At 37.8% G+C, this 18,593-nt stretch overlaps 1 protein-coding gene across 1 annotated transcript; it reads right to left on the minus strand.

Moving 5' to 3' along the window:
- Positions 1–1,306: 1,306 nt before the first annotated feature.
- Positions 1,307–12,336, minus strand: ahr1a (aryl hydrocarbon receptor 1a). Its single transcript, XM_079468696.1, has 10 exons — positions 11,787–12,336; positions 10,759–10,940; positions 8,645–8,727; positions 8,378–8,467; positions 7,561–7,684; positions 6,671–6,801; positions 5,599–5,801; positions 5,207–5,316; positions 4,123–4,264; positions 1,307–3,619 (listed from the first exon to the last, which is right to left on the minus strand). Exons 1-10 carry the CDS (start codon positions 11,840–11,842, stop codon positions 2,320–2,322), a joined length of 2,421 nt encoding a protein of 806 aa, XP_079324822.1. The 5' UTR covers positions 11,843–12,336; the 3' UTR covers positions 1,307–2,319.
- Positions 12,337–18,593: the final 6,257 nt, after the last annotated feature.

Raw genomic sequence — 18,593 nt, forward strand, 5'->3', positions numbered from 1 at the left:
ATGTCCGATGTGGAATGAGAACGAAATAACATTATCCAAAATATGAGATATAATGTAGACATATTTAAGATTATGATGTGTGTGTTTTTTGAAAGTGTTTTTGCTTTTTGTGTTTCATACTAATGCATACATTCTCTGGCACTGTGCCAAGCAAATATTCATCATATTATTTAGGCGAAGTCTCAGCTACTGTTGCAGACCACCTGTCATCTGCTACAACAGATCTGAGACTTTTATTTGGCTGATTTAATTTTGGTTGGTTTTGATGTCAGTTATATGTGAACAAATGTAGAAAATGTACAAAACACCCATGGTTGCCAAATTTACTATAGCATTTCAGGCCTTATCTGGTTCATATAAAAAGAAAATAAATGTAAACATTTATATTCATGGTTTTGGCAGACACTGTTATTCCAGGGCCTTAAAGGAACAAGCATTTTTTCATCAGTTTGTGTGTTCAATGACAATCAAACCTATGACCTTTGTATATTTTTGCATTATTTATAAATATTTATATTTGTATATTTATCACATTATTTATAAATAAATGTTCACAAATAACAATCATTCCATAAAACAATCCCATGGTTTTAGGCTTTAGGTGTATATTCGGAAACACCTGTTATCTATATATTTTAGGGGCCAATAATATTGGATTTACATTGACCTGATTCAATAAAAGTATTCAAAATGTATCAACATTTCCATTAAAGGGGTTTGTTTGGGAGATGATGCCAATCTCAGCTTTAACCAACAGAGGGCTGTCCTGCACCGTGTGCGTCAACAGTTTGGGGAAAGGTTAGAAAAGGTTTGCAGAAACCAACAGAAAAAGGAATTACAATAGACAAGATTAAATACATCATGTATTAGATTATTACACTGCTTGTTGGAATGCTTGATTCTGTTTGGCCATTTGTAGGTTCGTTTTTATGACAACCTTACAAAACTCATAACACACGGAGACAGCAAATCATTTGGACAGGTTTTTTTTACAAATTAAATATAAATATGTATTTTAATAACATATATGACATTATATTTACAAACGGTTAAACCAAATTGCCTGTTCCAGACATTTGGTTTCTTACCTTAAAACCGAGAGTAAATGGCTTTTCCTCACGGCAGGTCTACATTTGGTTAAAATGAGTAAGTACAAATGATCATAATTGATATATCTTAAAATCAAGATATATTAACGGTCAAAAACCGGAGTTAAATCTAGATAATTCACTTCTGAATTGTGGATATAAATGTTTCTGGGAAATACAGTTCATTATATTTCATTAAGAAAAGACAAGACATGCATCAACAAATCTCTAAATATATTTTAATCAATATCCTTTCAAAACTTGAACATGACAACCAGAGCCCACAAACTATAAACTAATAAGAAAAACAAGCTCAATCTACACATATAAATGCATTTTATAAAGACAAGTATTTACCCTACAGTAAATTAAAACAACAGCTTGATCCAGACGAATTATATAAATAGTAAGGAATATGATCGTCCAAATTTGGTCCTCCAACCAAATACACAGAAAATGGATTTCTCATTTATCAACAGTGATTTTTAACACTTCAACATTTCAGCAGAAAACCAAACACAGCTTGATTTGTGGTTTGGCCAAAGTCCATGCTTCCTATGAACCTTAATCTTCTCTTTGGTTGCCAGCCACGCTTTATCAAATCTGTTTGTACAGACAAGTACAAGTGCTTCACATGTCCGATTGTCTTTAAAAGCTTCATTAAAGTACAAAAGATCAGAAAACAATAAATTACTTTACAAATGACAGACCAGAGAAGAATGTACACAGGTTCTTCATGAGTACTACACCATAAAAAGGGAATAACCGTGAATATTCCAAAATACTACAAAAATATTTTCCAAAAATTAGATGATTAAAATAATTTGACATTTGTTTTAATCCTCAGCTTCAATTTGTGCATAAATTGACAATACTGCAGATAAAGGAAAGGTCACTGCATACAGTAAGTCCTCATGTAGTATAGTTTAACTGAGAATATTTGTTGTTTGTTTAACAGTAATTTCATCCATATAAAAAGCCATGCCTTTGGTATGCCTGTCAATGAACAGTAAATATTGCTGAAGAAGCACGTCATGAGAGACATTTAAAGAGACAACTCCTCCCCTTCAATCTTTATAACAGCTGATCTTTGGAGCCTTTTTCATCCATTATCACCTTTCTTTTCTCAATTTCTCCCTTCCCTGCATTTCCCTGGATATGGTCACTTACCCTCCAGACTCTGTGCACCTCTGCCAGGTATGACGTTTCACCCAGACCTTGAGCTAAGCAGTCACAAGTATCCTCCTAAAGACAGGTTGGGACGAGGCCTGTTATTCTGATGTTGTGCTAGAAGTGTCGCGCTACATTCCGCTCTGATCCCCATTCCCAAATTCTGTCCCAGTTGCCCGTTCCTGTCCATACCTCCTCCGTCCAGGCTGCTAAGCAGCTCTTCGAGGTCATGAGCAGTAAATGCACTCGCGTCTGCATCACCTGCAGTAATGTAAGGAGGGGAGAGCTCCTGGGAGCAACTGATGGATACAGTGTTGAGATGGTTTCTGTAAGAGTTCCCCATTTCCAGAGGAGACGTCTCCAGGTAAAAGCATCCAGACTGCTGAAGCTCTGGCTGGAAGAGAGGAGGAACCTGCTGGCTGTCGCTGTCTAGAACATGTGTGATGTTTTTACAAACCTGAGCATTTCCGAAAGCGTTGCGCACCTGAAGAGGTGGAAAGTTTGGACGTTGCTGATTGTCCATGAGAGCTGTGTGCCACTGCTGGTTCATGATCCGAACCTGTTCTTTATGGACAGTTATGTGCGAAAGTTGACATTGTGTGACTTCCGTCCGATCATATGGAGGAGATAGTGTGTGAGGATGACTTTGATGTTCCTGTATTCCCTGGGTGTCCATTATGAAGGATATCTTTTGTTCCTGAGAAACTGTGTGAGAATCAATTACGGAATATAGTCGCTGATGCTCTGAAGATAACAGATGTGCTTCCTGTAAGGAGGGGTTCAGATTACCCTGAACATCACTGGACAGTGTACGATCGGTCTTATTCCTGAGAGATTGCTGGACGTAAGACAACACCCCATCTGTGAGGTCCGCCGTGTTGTTGCCACCATCAAGGTCAATGCTAAGGAAAGCTTCATCTTGCTGAAGGAGAGTCAGATCATCAGGGCTGATCCCTAAACTCCCCATGAAGCTCAGTATGTCACCGCTGTCATCTCCTCCGGACCTCATGATTGGCTGCCGTCTGAATAGAGAGCTCTCAGACGTTGAGAGAACACTCGGAGCGATGCCACCCGGATCCTTCGTCCCTAAGCAGCGTATGGAGGGTAATGTTTCATCGGAAGCTGCGTTGCACACATATATAGACTCATCTTGCCTTAGCATGGAGCCCAGCAGGGAGTCAGGATCTAGAGTTCCAGTGGTTTTGGATTGATCGGTGTCACTGGGAGCACTGGGATCAGTAGGTGTGGTGTTGCTGAGGGATCTGGGCAGGTTTGTTTCATAAAGAACAGCCTCACCTGTGGTAAAGCTGAAGGGGAGTGTCATACTGCGCTTTCTCAGGTTCTCCTCACCCTCCTCATCCCTACCGAAGATGAAATGAGTCGACATCAGACACAAAGATTTTGATTCCACAGAAGACATATGTAATATGTGAGTTCACAAGTGCAGGACATGCCAAAAAATATTACTATTTGCTTACATGACTAAAGCCACAAAAAATGAAAGTTCTGTAATCTATTCTGTAATTTACTCATCCTATTGACATATTAAACATGTATGGCTTTCTTTCTTCTGCAGAACACAAAAGAAAATATTGTGAAGAATGTTAATAACCAAACACCAGTGGTAACAATTGACTTGCATTGGTTTTGTGTCTCTACAATAAAAGTCAATGTATACTGCCATTGTTTGGTTACTAACATTCTTCATAATATCTTCTATTGTGAATAAGAAAGAAAGTCATGCAGATTTTTAAATTGAATTCATTCTGAAACCATTTACTGATACCGTGTGTCCTAGGTTGCGCAATATCTGCTTCAACAGGATAGAGAAAGAAACTTTCACATATAAGGAATAAGGACGTACGTGATCGCTCTCTGAGAAGCGATGATGCAATCTGGTTGCCCGTTTTTGTAGATAAGCCTGGCGTTGGCCTGGACCCAAACCCAGTGATTGTATTTAGTCAGAAGCCTGAAAACAGTCAAGCCGCTTTCACCCATCTTCATCACTGCAGGGGACGAACAAGAAACAACTATTTTGTTATTAATGTTGCTTCAATTGGCACTTAAACTATCTTTAATATCTTCACAGCTGTTACATAAACCAAGTGCAGCTTAAAACCAATATCTGACATTTTTTGTTTTCAAAAATAAGAAAGATATTTATTAAAATAAATGCATTATATGATATTAAATCTTAACTTATCAGTTAAAGTGATAGTTCACTCAAACATGAAAATTCTGTCATTATTTACTCAACCTCTCGTCATTTTAAACCTGTATGACTTTGTTTCTTCTGCAGAACACAAAAGACATTTTGAAGAATGTTGGTAACCAAACAATGGCAGTAACCATTGACTAGCATTGGTTTTGTGTCCATACAATAAGTGAATAGTTACCACCATTACACAACATTCTTAAAAATGTCTTTTGTGTTCTGCAGAAGAAATAAAGTCATACAGGTTTAAAATGACAAGAGGGTGAGTAAATGATGACAGAATTTAGATTTTTGGATGAACTATACATTTTTAAGGGGTGGTTTCCCGGACAGGGATTATCTTAAAACAGGACTAGGTCTTAGTTAAATTAGGATATTTAAATTGTTTTTAAAAACATACTTTAGAAAAAAAGGGTGGTGTGCATCTTGATACAAAACAATCACACTGATATATTTTAAGAAATGTTAGTGCAATTTGTTTTCAATCAAGACACCTCTTAAATATAAGTAAGTCTGAGACTAAGTTTAAGTCCTGTCTGGGAAACCACCCGAAACCTATTGTTACACTTTTATGCTGTATTTGTATGCTGTGCACAAATTTGCTGTGAACAGGTCCCTCGACATTACTGTATCCCCATCCAGCCACCCATGACAATGAGTCCACGGTGTTTCAAAGCAAGCTGTGTGTTGTGGTGTAATGTCTTTATCCATACACAATAAAAAAATGTCTTACTGCGCATGTGGTTCTCCGCGCAGTAAAGCATGTCAGCCGCATGAATGAACTGATAACCTGAGCCACGGTAGCACAGCTCTGCCTCTGTGTAGCCCAGAACAATCTTCCCTCTGTAAGCAAGCCAAAGAAAACACAGCTTTGACAGTGAAATAAGATGATGTTGCTTGAAGCATCCAAACCAGATACTGTTTACAAAAGAACAAACAAATGTTTCCTTTTCCAGACAAATTTGGGTGCGTTTTAATTTGTGGTCAACTAGTCATGGTTCATATTTCAATGGCGTTCTCTTGCGTTACTAAATAATTAAAATAATAAAGCCCAGAAAAAGCGACACTGCAAACAATCAAAACGGCAATCATATGTATGAATGTAGCTCTGTTTATGTGTCTTACTTTGCATCACATGCAGTGGGCGTGAAATCCAGCTTGTGTTTGGTTCTGAACATGATGCTCTTGGTGCCTATCTCCATTATGGAAGGCAGCTGAACAGGGCAGACCAGAGTAAAAAGGGCCAGCTGAGAAGGGATGGGTTTTCCATCGGCTGTCTTCTCATTCTGACCATACAGGAACTTCAACCGCCCCTGAAAGTTCACGACCTGTGTAAAAAAAGGCATATGAGGATGACAACATAATGATCACATGATCAACACCACACCCCAAGCAGAATATTATAGAGCATTTCCTATTAATAAAATGACCTATCACTGAAGCCAAAAGAGAGACAGTGCACTTTACCTACCCTTGTAACTATTGATGCTTGATATACAAAAAAGGCAATTATATACTTTTAAGGGTAATTTCATACTACATTTAAGTGCTAATTGGTAATCTCATCACTAAGTTAACGCTTAATACGGCTTCAATGTATTGGCCCTAATTCAACTTTAGAGATCATTTAATTTGTCAGTCAGGTTCTTCATAAACATTTATTTTGAATACATTTAAAGGTCCAGTGTATGAAATTTAGCGGCATTTAGCGGTAAGGTTACGAATTGTAACCAAGGGCTCACTCCAGCCCTCTTTTTCGAAGCACTAGGGTGCCTGACACAGGACAAACATCTCGTCACAATTCGCTTCTTTGCCGCAGGTGATAATGTATTTACGAAACGCGCTATGTAGAGCAGTTTATCTGTTTAGCTACTTTAGAAACAACATGTTAGATTCCATGTAAGGGGACCCACGGTGTATGTACTGTAGGTAGAGATAACAAATTCTAAGGTCATAAAAACAAAAGTTGCATTATGTAAGCTCTTCATACTACTCTGAAGACATAGCTATGGATATTATATTACAATTCTGTCAGTAGATCCTTAAAAAATGTACACACTGTGCCTTTAAGATTTGTAAACTATTTCAATTTAAAAAGTAGGAATTATTTGCATCTCGTAACACTGTTAACCTACAATATAAGATTTGCCGAAGGTATCAGGAACGTATTGTGCAATTTAAAGTTTTCTCAACTCACAAGAAACCCAGAAGAGCTATCGAGGAGACATCTTAGCCTGCAAACAAAATTTCGCTCAAGGAATGTGGAGTTCTCTGGTGGTAACTGCTCTGGACTGTAGTACATCTGAGGCAGTGGTGCATCATGGGAAGCTTAACAAAACAAAGCAAAGTATATTTTAGCTGGTATATTAAAAAAGCCTTGGCCTAATTCAATATCAAATTATATAAGATTATGTAATGGTAAATGTTGAATAATAAGTGTGTATACTGTCAGTCACAGCTGTCGTGTCGTGTAAAGCTCAGGCAGTGAGTGAACTTTCAAACTGCCAAGCGTTAGATCTCTAATGAAAACTCATGGGTTGGAAAAAAGTAATAATATCCCATTCTTAAAGCAGCACAAACTGTCAGAAAGGAGTTGGGTGGAGCAAGTGTATATGGTACAGTAGAAAATAGGGCTGTGCAATTCATCGAAAATTATTCGTAATCTGCAATTTTGGCCTTCATCAATTACATCAATTTGAGGTGAACGATTATTGTGCCGCATTCCATTTAGCAAGGATCATCTCTTTTCTTGTAGTATAAATCCAGAGCGCACCCTTTTCTTTACAGCGGTTCAGCAGTGCTATTTCTTTGCATTTATTTTTCTGTTAAATTCAGAGTTTAAAAGCTTTGTTTTATTTTCCATTTTGTTTAAAAGGTTATCGAGTAATCGTGTTAAATAATCGGGATCTCAATATTGGCCAAAATAATCGCGATTATGACTTGTGTCATAATCGAGCAGCCCTAGTAGAAAAGGAATCAAACTTTATAAAAATGTTCAGTACTTATATGATACAACTGTAAATCCCTTCAATTGTCAGTTTTCTATGGCCAAATCTGTACTGACCGGTCTTGAGAGATGTGCAGTACCTTGTACTAGCTGTCCAGCGTCTGGGGTGCAGCTGGGGTTGAGCGCCCAGTGAAGCTGTTTCTGAAACTCAGCCCGGTCTTCAGTGTGAACAAGCTCAAAAACGCTCTGATGGATTAGATCCGACTGCAAGCCAAACACATTCAAGAGATCTTATTCTGTACTTCAACAGATGATTTAACTAAATGATGAAATATCCTCATAATTCTAAACTCATATACACACAATATGATGTGTTTTCAAATCTGTTCAGACTCTGTTTTAATACTAAATATAAAAGGATGCTTTTTTTTGCTTCAATTCCAATGTTATGGATGTGACATTTTCATTCAAAACTTGAAATATAAATTCTCTAAGGACACATTTATCACCAATATATAAAATCTAGTAAGTCCCCGTTGATACAGACCAGGCATCAGAAAAAAAGAGGGAAAATGTATGCATTATGGATGTGACAAAAAAGGACACAATGTTATTTAGATGCTTACTTTGTATGATTTGTATGACGTTAAAATGTGCAGACCAGAAGAATATTTATAGTACGTAAAATAGTTGCTATATTTTTATCAATTTTAATATGCCCATTTATGAGGAATATGGATGTGAAAATTTGCTTACCCTAACAATAATGCCTTAAAAGCTTGAAGAGCGACTTCACATGGCTATTTAAACCACCAAATATTGACATCTGACCTATCAGTATGCTGAAAACATCTTAAGGTTTACATTTGTGTGGAATTGCCAAATTGTATAAACCCTTGGGCCTGCAGTTCCTTCCTAACCTTGTTATATTTACTATGTGCACAAAGCAAAACAAACCTGATGAAACCCCAAGTAGTCCGTGACAGTGGAGGAAGTGTAGAAGATTGTGCCACTTGAGGTGACCACCAACACAAAGCCATTTATAACCTATGAAAGGAGAAGTGGCAGTTGTAGTCTTTTTTGGATGAAGCATTTTCATTTTGTATCTGATCTTTATTTGTAAATTCGATCTGTAAACGTGTGCATCTATTATTTGTGAATTTGTTGATCTATTTTGCTTAGTAGAAAAGTTGATGTTTTACAGGACGTGTATGAGATGATCACCTGTAGCAAGAGCTCTCCTTCCGGCAGCTCTTGAACTTTGGTGTTATTTGCTGGCTGGCTGGAGCTCTTTGAGTTCAGGGTCGCTGGAACAGCAAACAGGCATTAAAAACAACTGACTCTGCACAACAGTTAATAACTATTCCTTAACAGACGGATGATGAGGAACCATAATATGTAATGACTTGGAGCTGTAAATCTAATAAAAACATTCGCAACCTAAAACCATGGCTGTTGGCATCAGCCTTTTCCGAAACTGAAAGCAAATTTAAATGCCTGGTTGTGTAACAATGGAAAACCACTTGTACCTGGCACAACTCACATGAAATGTTTACTCATGGAGTGGTTACAACATAGAGTAAGAGGGCAATGAGAGGTCAGAACACACATCAGTCTGACATATAATATGTAACTAACTCATTTTTTTTAAAAGTGTATCAATTGTTAACTGCACACTTCTTGCCTTTGTGTCAACAAACCCCCACGGTTATAAAACGGTGTGCAAGTGTAACATTAAGCTCATATTTGCATCTGTTTCTTAATGCTTTTCTAATTAAACGACTGCCCCCTTGTGCACAGTTGTTCACATCAAAGCTTGACATTATAAAGTGACAAAAAATTTGCCCAGGAGCCAATGACTATCAAACAACTTTCGTAACTCTTTTTAAAGAAGTCAAGAGGTCAATGAGTCTGTCTCGATTACTCACGCAAACCCAGGCCTCTTCCCCAGCACCGGCCTCCAGAGAGTCTGGGTAATTGCGAACCAAACAATCAGCAGGTCTCCATACTGCCTTGGGAGGAAACCAGAGCAGTACGTACCACTCCTGCTTAGCCTGTTTCTCATGAAATCCATTATTGCTTAAAGATCCCTTCAATGTTGACCACCCGACCACACCCCAACACTCCGGTATGCATGAAAAAGCACAGAGATTTTGCAAAAATGCCATATCATTGCCACATTGTTCCAGCCACTATCCTGCCTTTTTACATGAATAAAACAAAGGTTGCACAATTCCCTGGATATTTCTGTTTAGTCTCTTCCTTAAAAAGGTTGAATTGTTGTCTTTATACATTTCAATTTGTGCGCGCAACTGCACCCTTAACAGAGCATAATGGTAAAGAGCCCCTGCAAACACTTCCTGCACAGCCACAGCAGTCTATTCTATAACTGACGTTACAAAGGAAATTTCTTATTCATACCAAAATATTATTTCTGAGGCTTTTAAACAATGAATCGCGAATAATCGCATCCCGAATAAAAGTTTGTGCTTTAATAAATCAGTTTTTAGTCATTTAGCATTTATAAATACAAAAATATACATCTACATGGAAATATTTTAGATGTATTCATTTATATTCACTGATAATTGGAATTATTTATAAAAAAATCTTAAATACATGCATATATCCGTTTGAGTTTATGAATACCAAATTAATATGCACAGTGTCTTCAAACAAAAGGAACATCACATCGATATCTCCATGCTGAAGACAGAACGGTTGCCTTATGCCAGATACATTCATTTTAATGTCCTATACAACATTCTACTAATACTTAACCTGTTTTAATTACCGTTGACATCATTTGCATTTATCCAATCAAACTAAAACACATCTGACCTTTGAAATAAAAGTGCTATTGTTGCCGTGTTGCTCAGGTTTCCTTTGAAAGGCCAAGCATATGATTACAAATTTATATTTTTCTTTCCGCAGGATCTCACACACCCAAGTGATATCCTGTTTTTTCCTCCTCTGTCTCATTGAGTCTATCACATGTAAACAGCTTTGAGATGTGTCTGGCCCTCGTAGGAGGAAACCGCCGTGTAAATATTGAGGTTGTTTAAGGTTTGAGGCTAACTTTGTTTGTAACCACTTCAAATGATCTATAATCCATTCACTTCGTTCATGCACAAGGGAGAAAAAGTGGTGCTCCTGGAGAGGAGGTGGCTTTTAAAGTGTTCTTGAAGAGAAGTTCACAGAAGACACATTTTCTGTATATAACGCAATCTCTTAGATTTGATTGATTTGTTCCACTCACTGGAATACACACAAAAGGTGTTCAGCTTTTCAGGGAGTGGCAATGTATCTTTGAGGGGATAAACTGTATCATGTATTACCATTAAAGTGACTTTTGGCCCGCAGGTAGCTCACACTTAGCCTCAGTACTGTGAGTTTGTCCAGCTTGGATATGACCTCTTGCGGTAAGGGAAGCTCGCTAGCCAACCTGTCCAACTCTCCTTTCAAGCGGTCCCGATGGCGTTTTGAAGGATTTGTCTTGACACTCTCAGAGGGCTGCACACTACAAAAGACAATGAATTTGGTTTTACTGTAAATGTTAGATTGTAATATAATGGGACAGCCAAATTAGTTTGAAAAGTTTTTACCTCCTGATGAAATTATTTCTAATGAGTATTGAGTTTCATTTTTTAATCTTTCCTTAAAGATCATACATATAAAATATTGCTATGTATAAAACCATGGTTACTAGTGAGGGAACGGTCATTTTTGGTTACTTTGGTTTTACTGCAATTTACCGCGATTTTTTACCTTCGTATTCTGACGCATTTCCAAGTGAAAAGGAATTTCAAAGGAGAGCCTTAGTGCTTACGTTTTTTACTGCGAATTGATTGGATGTATAAAAACAGTTGATTTTGAAATGAAACTAACAGCAGACTGACAGTTTAAGGGGAGGAGTTAACGGATGCTCCTCCCAAGCCGTCTTGAGATGGATCAGGGCGGAAATGCATTTTCAGATTTTAATATAAGATTATGAGAGTACGCAAATTTTTAAAAGAAAATGACCAACATTGATAAGCTATTTTTTAACTATAAACTCTGCCATATTTCATGAAAAAATAAGAATTTGATTTTTTTATTTCACTGGGACTTTAAATCATGGTTCGTTTTCGTGCGATGATTTGTGCAAACAATCTGAGGTGTCATATAATTCATATAAACAAAGACTTTTGTGTAAACTATAAATGCTGAACTCATACTCAAAACAAGTGGCAGCTCGCTGCACATATAGCAAACAATTACAGCGTTATAACATCTTAATACTTCAAACGTAAAACAACAAAAAATATTCAATAAACTAATCGTGACTTTTGTTTTTTTAAGCTTTATAACAATGACGTTTCATTACCTTTTTGGCACAGGTTTCCTCCGTTTGCGACTTGCATAAACATTAGTGGAGCTCATTCTTCCCACAGAGACAGATTGGTGGTTACGGTGGTTTTGCTCGCTGCTAGCAGGCTAACTTAATCTGACGTTAGTAAGAGATTAGCTTTATCTTCAAGTAAATAAACGACTACCCGACAGCGCTCTTTAAATCGGAACACAGTCTGTACCTGTATTACTCCACACTCACATCGAGACAGTTAAAGCACAGCGGTTGACATGAGACAGATTCGTCAAAATCTCTGTCTATAATCTGTCTGTCATGGCTAGGCTACAATGACGAGCTATCAGTCTAATATTAGCGTCGCGTCTAACTTTCTAAACCTCAACTAGCGCTTCATTTAACAGTTTTATAATCAGATGTCATATGCTAATGCTAACAGAAAGTCCTGGTTCACTGCTGTAGTAAGTTTGAAAGCGCAGCACAGCGACAGTCTGGATCAGACTCGGAGCCCCTCCTCCCTCTTACCACCTGCTAAACTAAACACCTCCTAAAATTGAACTTCATGTAGACTGAGGTTTTGTGTGAGTGTGGATTTGAATCAGTGTGGATTTTCTATAAACCTTATTAACCACATCATGGTAACCACCAACATTTCATAATTACTACAGTTACAGTTGCTAAAGAGTGAAACCATTATACGTCGATGTGAGATCTTCATTAACCAATGTGAGAAGCTGTCAGAATGTAGTGTGTTAGTTTGTTTGTTTGATTGATGATGCTTTAGTGTCATGGTTCTCGAGTGGTGAGACAAGGACAGAGGACCCAGGTGCAGACAGCGGGTAAGGGGTTAACATATATTTAATAAATAATAAAACAAAGACCCACGTGGGGGTAAAACAACAAAACATGACTAAAACTACCTACACTTAAACAAGACTAAAATAAACTATGAACGTGAACATCAAAACTACACTAAACTAACAAGACACGTGAACTCACCACACAAACCACAATGAACCAATCGCAAGACAGAAGACAGAAGGGCATTAAATAAGGGAGCAAATGAAGAGGGAAACAGGTGAAGGGCATTTATCAATAACGAGGGTAACGAGAGGATGGGAACAAAGACAAGACCAGAGAGAGAGTTTGGAAGGCCATAAGAACAATAATTGCCTCTCTCCACATTAAACGTGAGGTTCTGTCATGATCCTGCCACTATACTAAGAGAAACATGACATGATGCTGCAGAATCATGACAGAAGCCTCCCCTTAATGAGCAGCAACCTGATGCTCCTCAAGGCACAAACAAGACAAGACAGACTGTGACAATGGCAACATAAGACACTAAATCAAAATTGGGAAACAAGAGTCCAAGGGAAGGGGCACACAAGAGTCCACAGGGAAGTCCAAACATGGGCAGACACGGACTGGGTAGCTCCGGCAGACAGGAACACGATGGCCGGCAGACACAAACACGATGGCCGGGCTGGAATGGAAATGCCCGGCTGGGGATCTTTTGCAGCCAACAGGATTCCGGCGGCTTCGACCCTGGAGGGAAGACCGGTGGTCTCGACCCTGGTAGGGAGTCCGCCGGCCCCGACTCAGGAAGGGAGTCTGGCAGCCTCCCACCCTGGAGGGGAACCCGGCAGCCTCTGTCATGGTTCTCGAGTGGTGAGACAAGGACAGAGGACCCAGGTGCAGACAGCGGTTAAGGGGTTTAACATACATTTAATAAATAATAAAACAAAGACCCACGTGGGGGTACAATAACAAAACAGGACTAGAACTACCTACACTTAAACAGGACTAGAACTACCTACACTTAAACAGGACTAGAACTACCTACACTTAAACAGGACTAGAACTACCTACACTTAAACAGGACTAGAACTACCTACACTTAAACAGGACTAGAACTACCTACACTTAAACAGGACTAGAACTACCTACACTTAAACAGGACTAGAACTACCTACACTTAAACAGGACTAGAACTACCTACACTTAAACAGGACTAGAACTACCTACACTTAAACAGGACTAGAACTACCTACACTTAAACAGGACTAGAACTACCTACACTTAAACAGGACTAGAACTACCTACACTTAAACAGGACTAGAACTACCTACACTTAAACAGGACTAGAACTACCTACACTTAAACAAGACCCAAACTACGAACGACCAAACTACGAACGACCAAACTACGAACGACCAAACTACGAACGACCAAACTACGAACGACCAAACTACGAACGACCAAACTACGAACGACCAAACTACGAACGACCAAACTACGAACGACCAAACTACGAACGACCAAACTACGAACGACCAAACTACGAACGACCAAACTACGAACGACCAAACTACGAACGACCAAACTACGAACGACCAAACTAAACTAAACTAAACTAAACTAAACTAAACTAAACTAAACTAAACTAAACTAAACTAAACTAAACTAAACTAAACTAAACTAAACTAAACTAAACACGTGAACTCACCACACAAACCACAATGAACCACCACAAGACAGAAGACACAAGGGTATTAAATAAGGGAGCAAATCAAGAGGGAAACAGGTGAAGGGCATTAATCAATAACGAGGGTAACGAGAGGATGGGAACAAAGACGAGACCGGAGAGAGAGTTTGGAAGGCCATAAGAACAATAATTGCCTCTCTCCACATTAAACATGAGGTTCTGTCATGATCCTGCCACTATACTAAGAGAAACATGACATGATGCAGCAGAATCATGACACTTTAGTATTAATAACAAAATACAAAGATAGCAGTTTTATTATAGCGACAATACAAATATTTGTTAGGGATAGGCTACTTTGCCTTTGATTTCTGGGACATATATGCTAACGCAGTTTAGTTTGTGAAGTCATTTATATTTAACCAATGTTTACAAAGAGCATATTTCATATTTAATATTGTTTTTTTTCTATTTATTGCCATTTACAATAATATTTGTGCAAAATGCACGTACATGTAGGCCTATATGATGCAGAGTTTTGTTTGTCTCATCTTTTAAACCCCTCTCTTCTAAATGTGCATTTATTCTTACTAGACGGTGGCAGACACAACCCCCTTAACACCCCAAATCTCCAGTTAAAGACGGTTGTTTGGAAAAGCTTATCACGGTAATAGGCTTAAGACCAAAAAGCTTTTTTTCAGATATTGTACATTGTTTATATTACTGTGGATTTAAAAAACATATAAACTTTCTATAAATTCTATAAACTTAAAGACAGATATTTAAACCAACTGTAATTGATGTGACAAGATCATGTTTTTTTTTCTTAAGCATGATTTTTCTATCATTTCTATACTGTAGATGAACTTGGACAGTGTACACCTTTTGGGGTTCTCTCCAAAAAAAGGCAACTTATTGTAAGATCTAATCATGAAAAGCTTTCCTGTAGCTAAGTGATAAGAATGTGGCGTTCACAATGCCAAGGTCGTTGGTTTGATCCCAGGGTATTGCACATAGGCTACTTAGAAACGTATAGGAAAATGCAATGTAAGTTGCTTTGGATGAAAGCCCATTGTTACAGGTTACACTGGCTCCCTGTTGCTTCACGCATAAAGTTCAAAGCTATGCTCCTGGCCTACAAGACCACCACCGGGTCTGCACCATCATATCTCCACTCGCTAATGCAGGCCTATGTTCCTGCCATATCCCTGCGGTCTGCAAAGGAACAACGACTGGTACCATCCCAAAAAGGAAAAAAGTCACTCTCGCGTACCTTCTCTGGATCTGTTCCACATTGGTGGAATGATCTGCCTGCTGCTACAAGATCAACAGACTCTGTTGCCATCTTTAAAAAACGCCTGAAAACGCATCTCTTCCGTCAACATGTCGCGGATTGATTTTAACCTCTAATTCTTTTCTGTCTTCTTAAAAAAATAAAAAAATACAAATACTAACCTCACTATTCTTAGCTTTGTATAATGTGCTAGGCTTTAATTGACTAGTTTTGCTTCCAATGTTTCCCAGTGGCGGCTGGTGAAAAATATTCTCGGTGGGGCTGTGCCATACTTTTTTGTTTCCGTAACCATCGCAATAAAATTTAACACAAACTGCAGGACAGCAGTGCTCAGTGAAATAGTCAGTAATTATTTAATGCCAATATTAAAAAGTTGAGGCATTCGTACACAAAAACATAAACATCATGATGCATAAACACAAGCCTTTTATTTGCATTTAAACTGAACTTGTAAACAATTGACTATTTCTACATATAAGTAACATCTTTTGGAAAGGCTGTTGGTGCCATTGGTAGTAAATAGGCAACACAATATGTATGCTGTCAGAACAGAGTGGAAAGTGGACAATAACATTAAATTATTATAAAGTTTATAGGAATTCTTACACTGTATAAAGGATGTATAATATAGAAATGGATATCAAGTGGCTGAACTCAAACCTTTGACTGGAAGAATAGCATAAAGTATTTTATGATCAAACTAAATGTAACTAATTGTTAATGTGCTCCAGAACTGCAACAATTAATTGATACAAAACATATATACAGTAATATTAGCAAACATAAAAAGCAAGCACGGAAAGCAAAATAAAGCATTAGCATGGGTGCACCCAGCTAGCCAAGCCTTCCTGGTGTACCAGCTACGGGAGAAGCCGCGCATATACTGCTTCCCTTTTTCGCTAGCCTGCTGTTTGATTGAGAGGTCAGGTTGATCTGGGCCCAGCTCTTTCACCCGAACTTTCTCCGACAAAGTTCTCCTCTCAAACGGATCTTGGAGGAGAGATTTCACCGAGTTAGGGTTGGGTCTTGGAGGAGTAACGTCCGCGCTCGCCATTGTCGTTTAGTAAAAATGGCGCCCCTAGAGCCCAGTCCTTATTTTATCAGGGCTTGGGGCGATAAAATGATCGCCCTTCTTGGATTCTATTTAAGAACGCTGATTGGCTAAATTTTATGTCATACATTCATATCTTAAATTAGCAATTGGCTTAACTGCTACATAGACCCGCCTCCTTGGGGCGCTTTCTCTATCGCCCCAGAGCTGATGAAGCGGTCAGACAGGCAGAGGAAAGGTTGCAAATATGATTTTGTATCATATTTTACATGTATTACTGGGTGCATTCCATATTTAAAACACACAAATATTGACATACTGATGTTTTTCTCATTATTATTACTATTTTTGTTTTAATTGTTTTAATTTTGTTTTGTTTTTTGTGGCTTAAGGGGGGCGGCGCCCTAGCGCCCTCTATTGGCCGGCCGCCACTGATGTTTCCTCATCTGTAAGTCGCTTTGGATAAAAGCGTCTGCTAAATGTAAATGTAAATTGTAAATGTATGTAAATTATAACAAAGGTGTTAAAGTCCTTAAATAAACAAATCCTATTAACTGCACCATATAGGATTAATGGGAGTTCAAACATATGGGTCATCCACAACAAAATACGTACATCTAATGTTCAGACACATTTACACAAATTTCTAGATATCATATATTTCAGTAACGTTTTATTGTCAATTTCCCCTGAAGGCAAAAGAGAAAGGCTAAATGTTTTTGTTGTATTGAAAAGCTTGCACATATTCACATGGCATTTGTGCACTAGGGTAGACAGATTTATTTTTCTTACTTGATACTTTATATGACTGCTGTTGTGAAGTTGGCTATCTAAATGCACCAATAAGTGTGATAGCGGTACACACATTTCTGCCCCTTTCATACACTCTGATGGGAGCTTTTCATCGTTTACCCATGTGCTTAAATGACAGAATGTATGGTATTCTACTAAGTATCATGGGATACAGAGAAATGCAATGAAAAAATACTAATGATTAAACTGACATTGTGTACATTGCATTATGGACGTAATGAGTTGAATGCTTTTTTAAACAACTAATCTTTATTTTATAGTACTCTATAATGATGTGTTTCTATCAGAACACCTTATTATTAACATAACTAACCACTTTGTTTGTGAGAACATTTTCAAAGAACTGAACTAACAGTGCAATGGGTTGTGAATTGCCCTTTAAAACCTCAATGTAGCCTATAAATGTGCATTGTTAATGAAACTCTTCAAGCATTGCCTTATAGGGACTCAATAGTCAATTACTCGTCCTATTATAATGTAGTAAAAGACGTATAGTTATTATAGCCTTCCAATTCTATACTATTTATGCGAAATAATCATAAAGTTATAAAGTTTAAGCATGGTCGCTGATGATTATGTTTAAGTTGTGATACTTTTGAACATACAACGCGTGTTATTTTGTCTGCGCGTGTTCAAACTCAAACGGGTTCGTTGGTATTTGTAAAGTATCAGGAAATACACCTTTAGCGTCATCTGGTGCACAATATTGAAATAGACTGTTTCTGTTTCGTTTGATTTAGCTCACTTGTGGCCAAGCAATACATAATATGTTTACTTTATCATTATTAATGGAGGAGAAAGAGATCAAGCATTTGTAAATGTTACAGTCACCGCTGAAAGCATTGTAAATGATAACTAACCCTAGCAGATTTCAAACGAGCCGTTCCCTTTTTAGGAACACAATACAAGGAACCGGTTACATTGTTTTCTGTACACTGTCTGCGCTTCCTGTAACAGAGTAGACTCACACAAATAAATGGGTTAAATTATTCCAATTTCAAAGCTCAAATTTTATATAAAGCGTATTGTAGCATATTATAACAATGATTTTGTATTGCTTTATATGATATCATTTTAATAAGCCACTGGATTCATTTTAATGAAGATATCATTTGTAGCAATAGGTGCTGTATTTTCATCATATTCGTGGTTAGTTTTCATTTGCTAGAAAATATTTCAAAA

This window comes from Barbatula barbatula (assembly GCF_947034865.1).
Source record: "Barbatula barbatula genome assembly, chromosome: 12".
NCBI classification, from domain to species: Eukaryota; Metazoa; Chordata; class Actinopteri; order Cypriniformes; family Nemacheilidae; genus Barbatula; species Barbatula barbatula.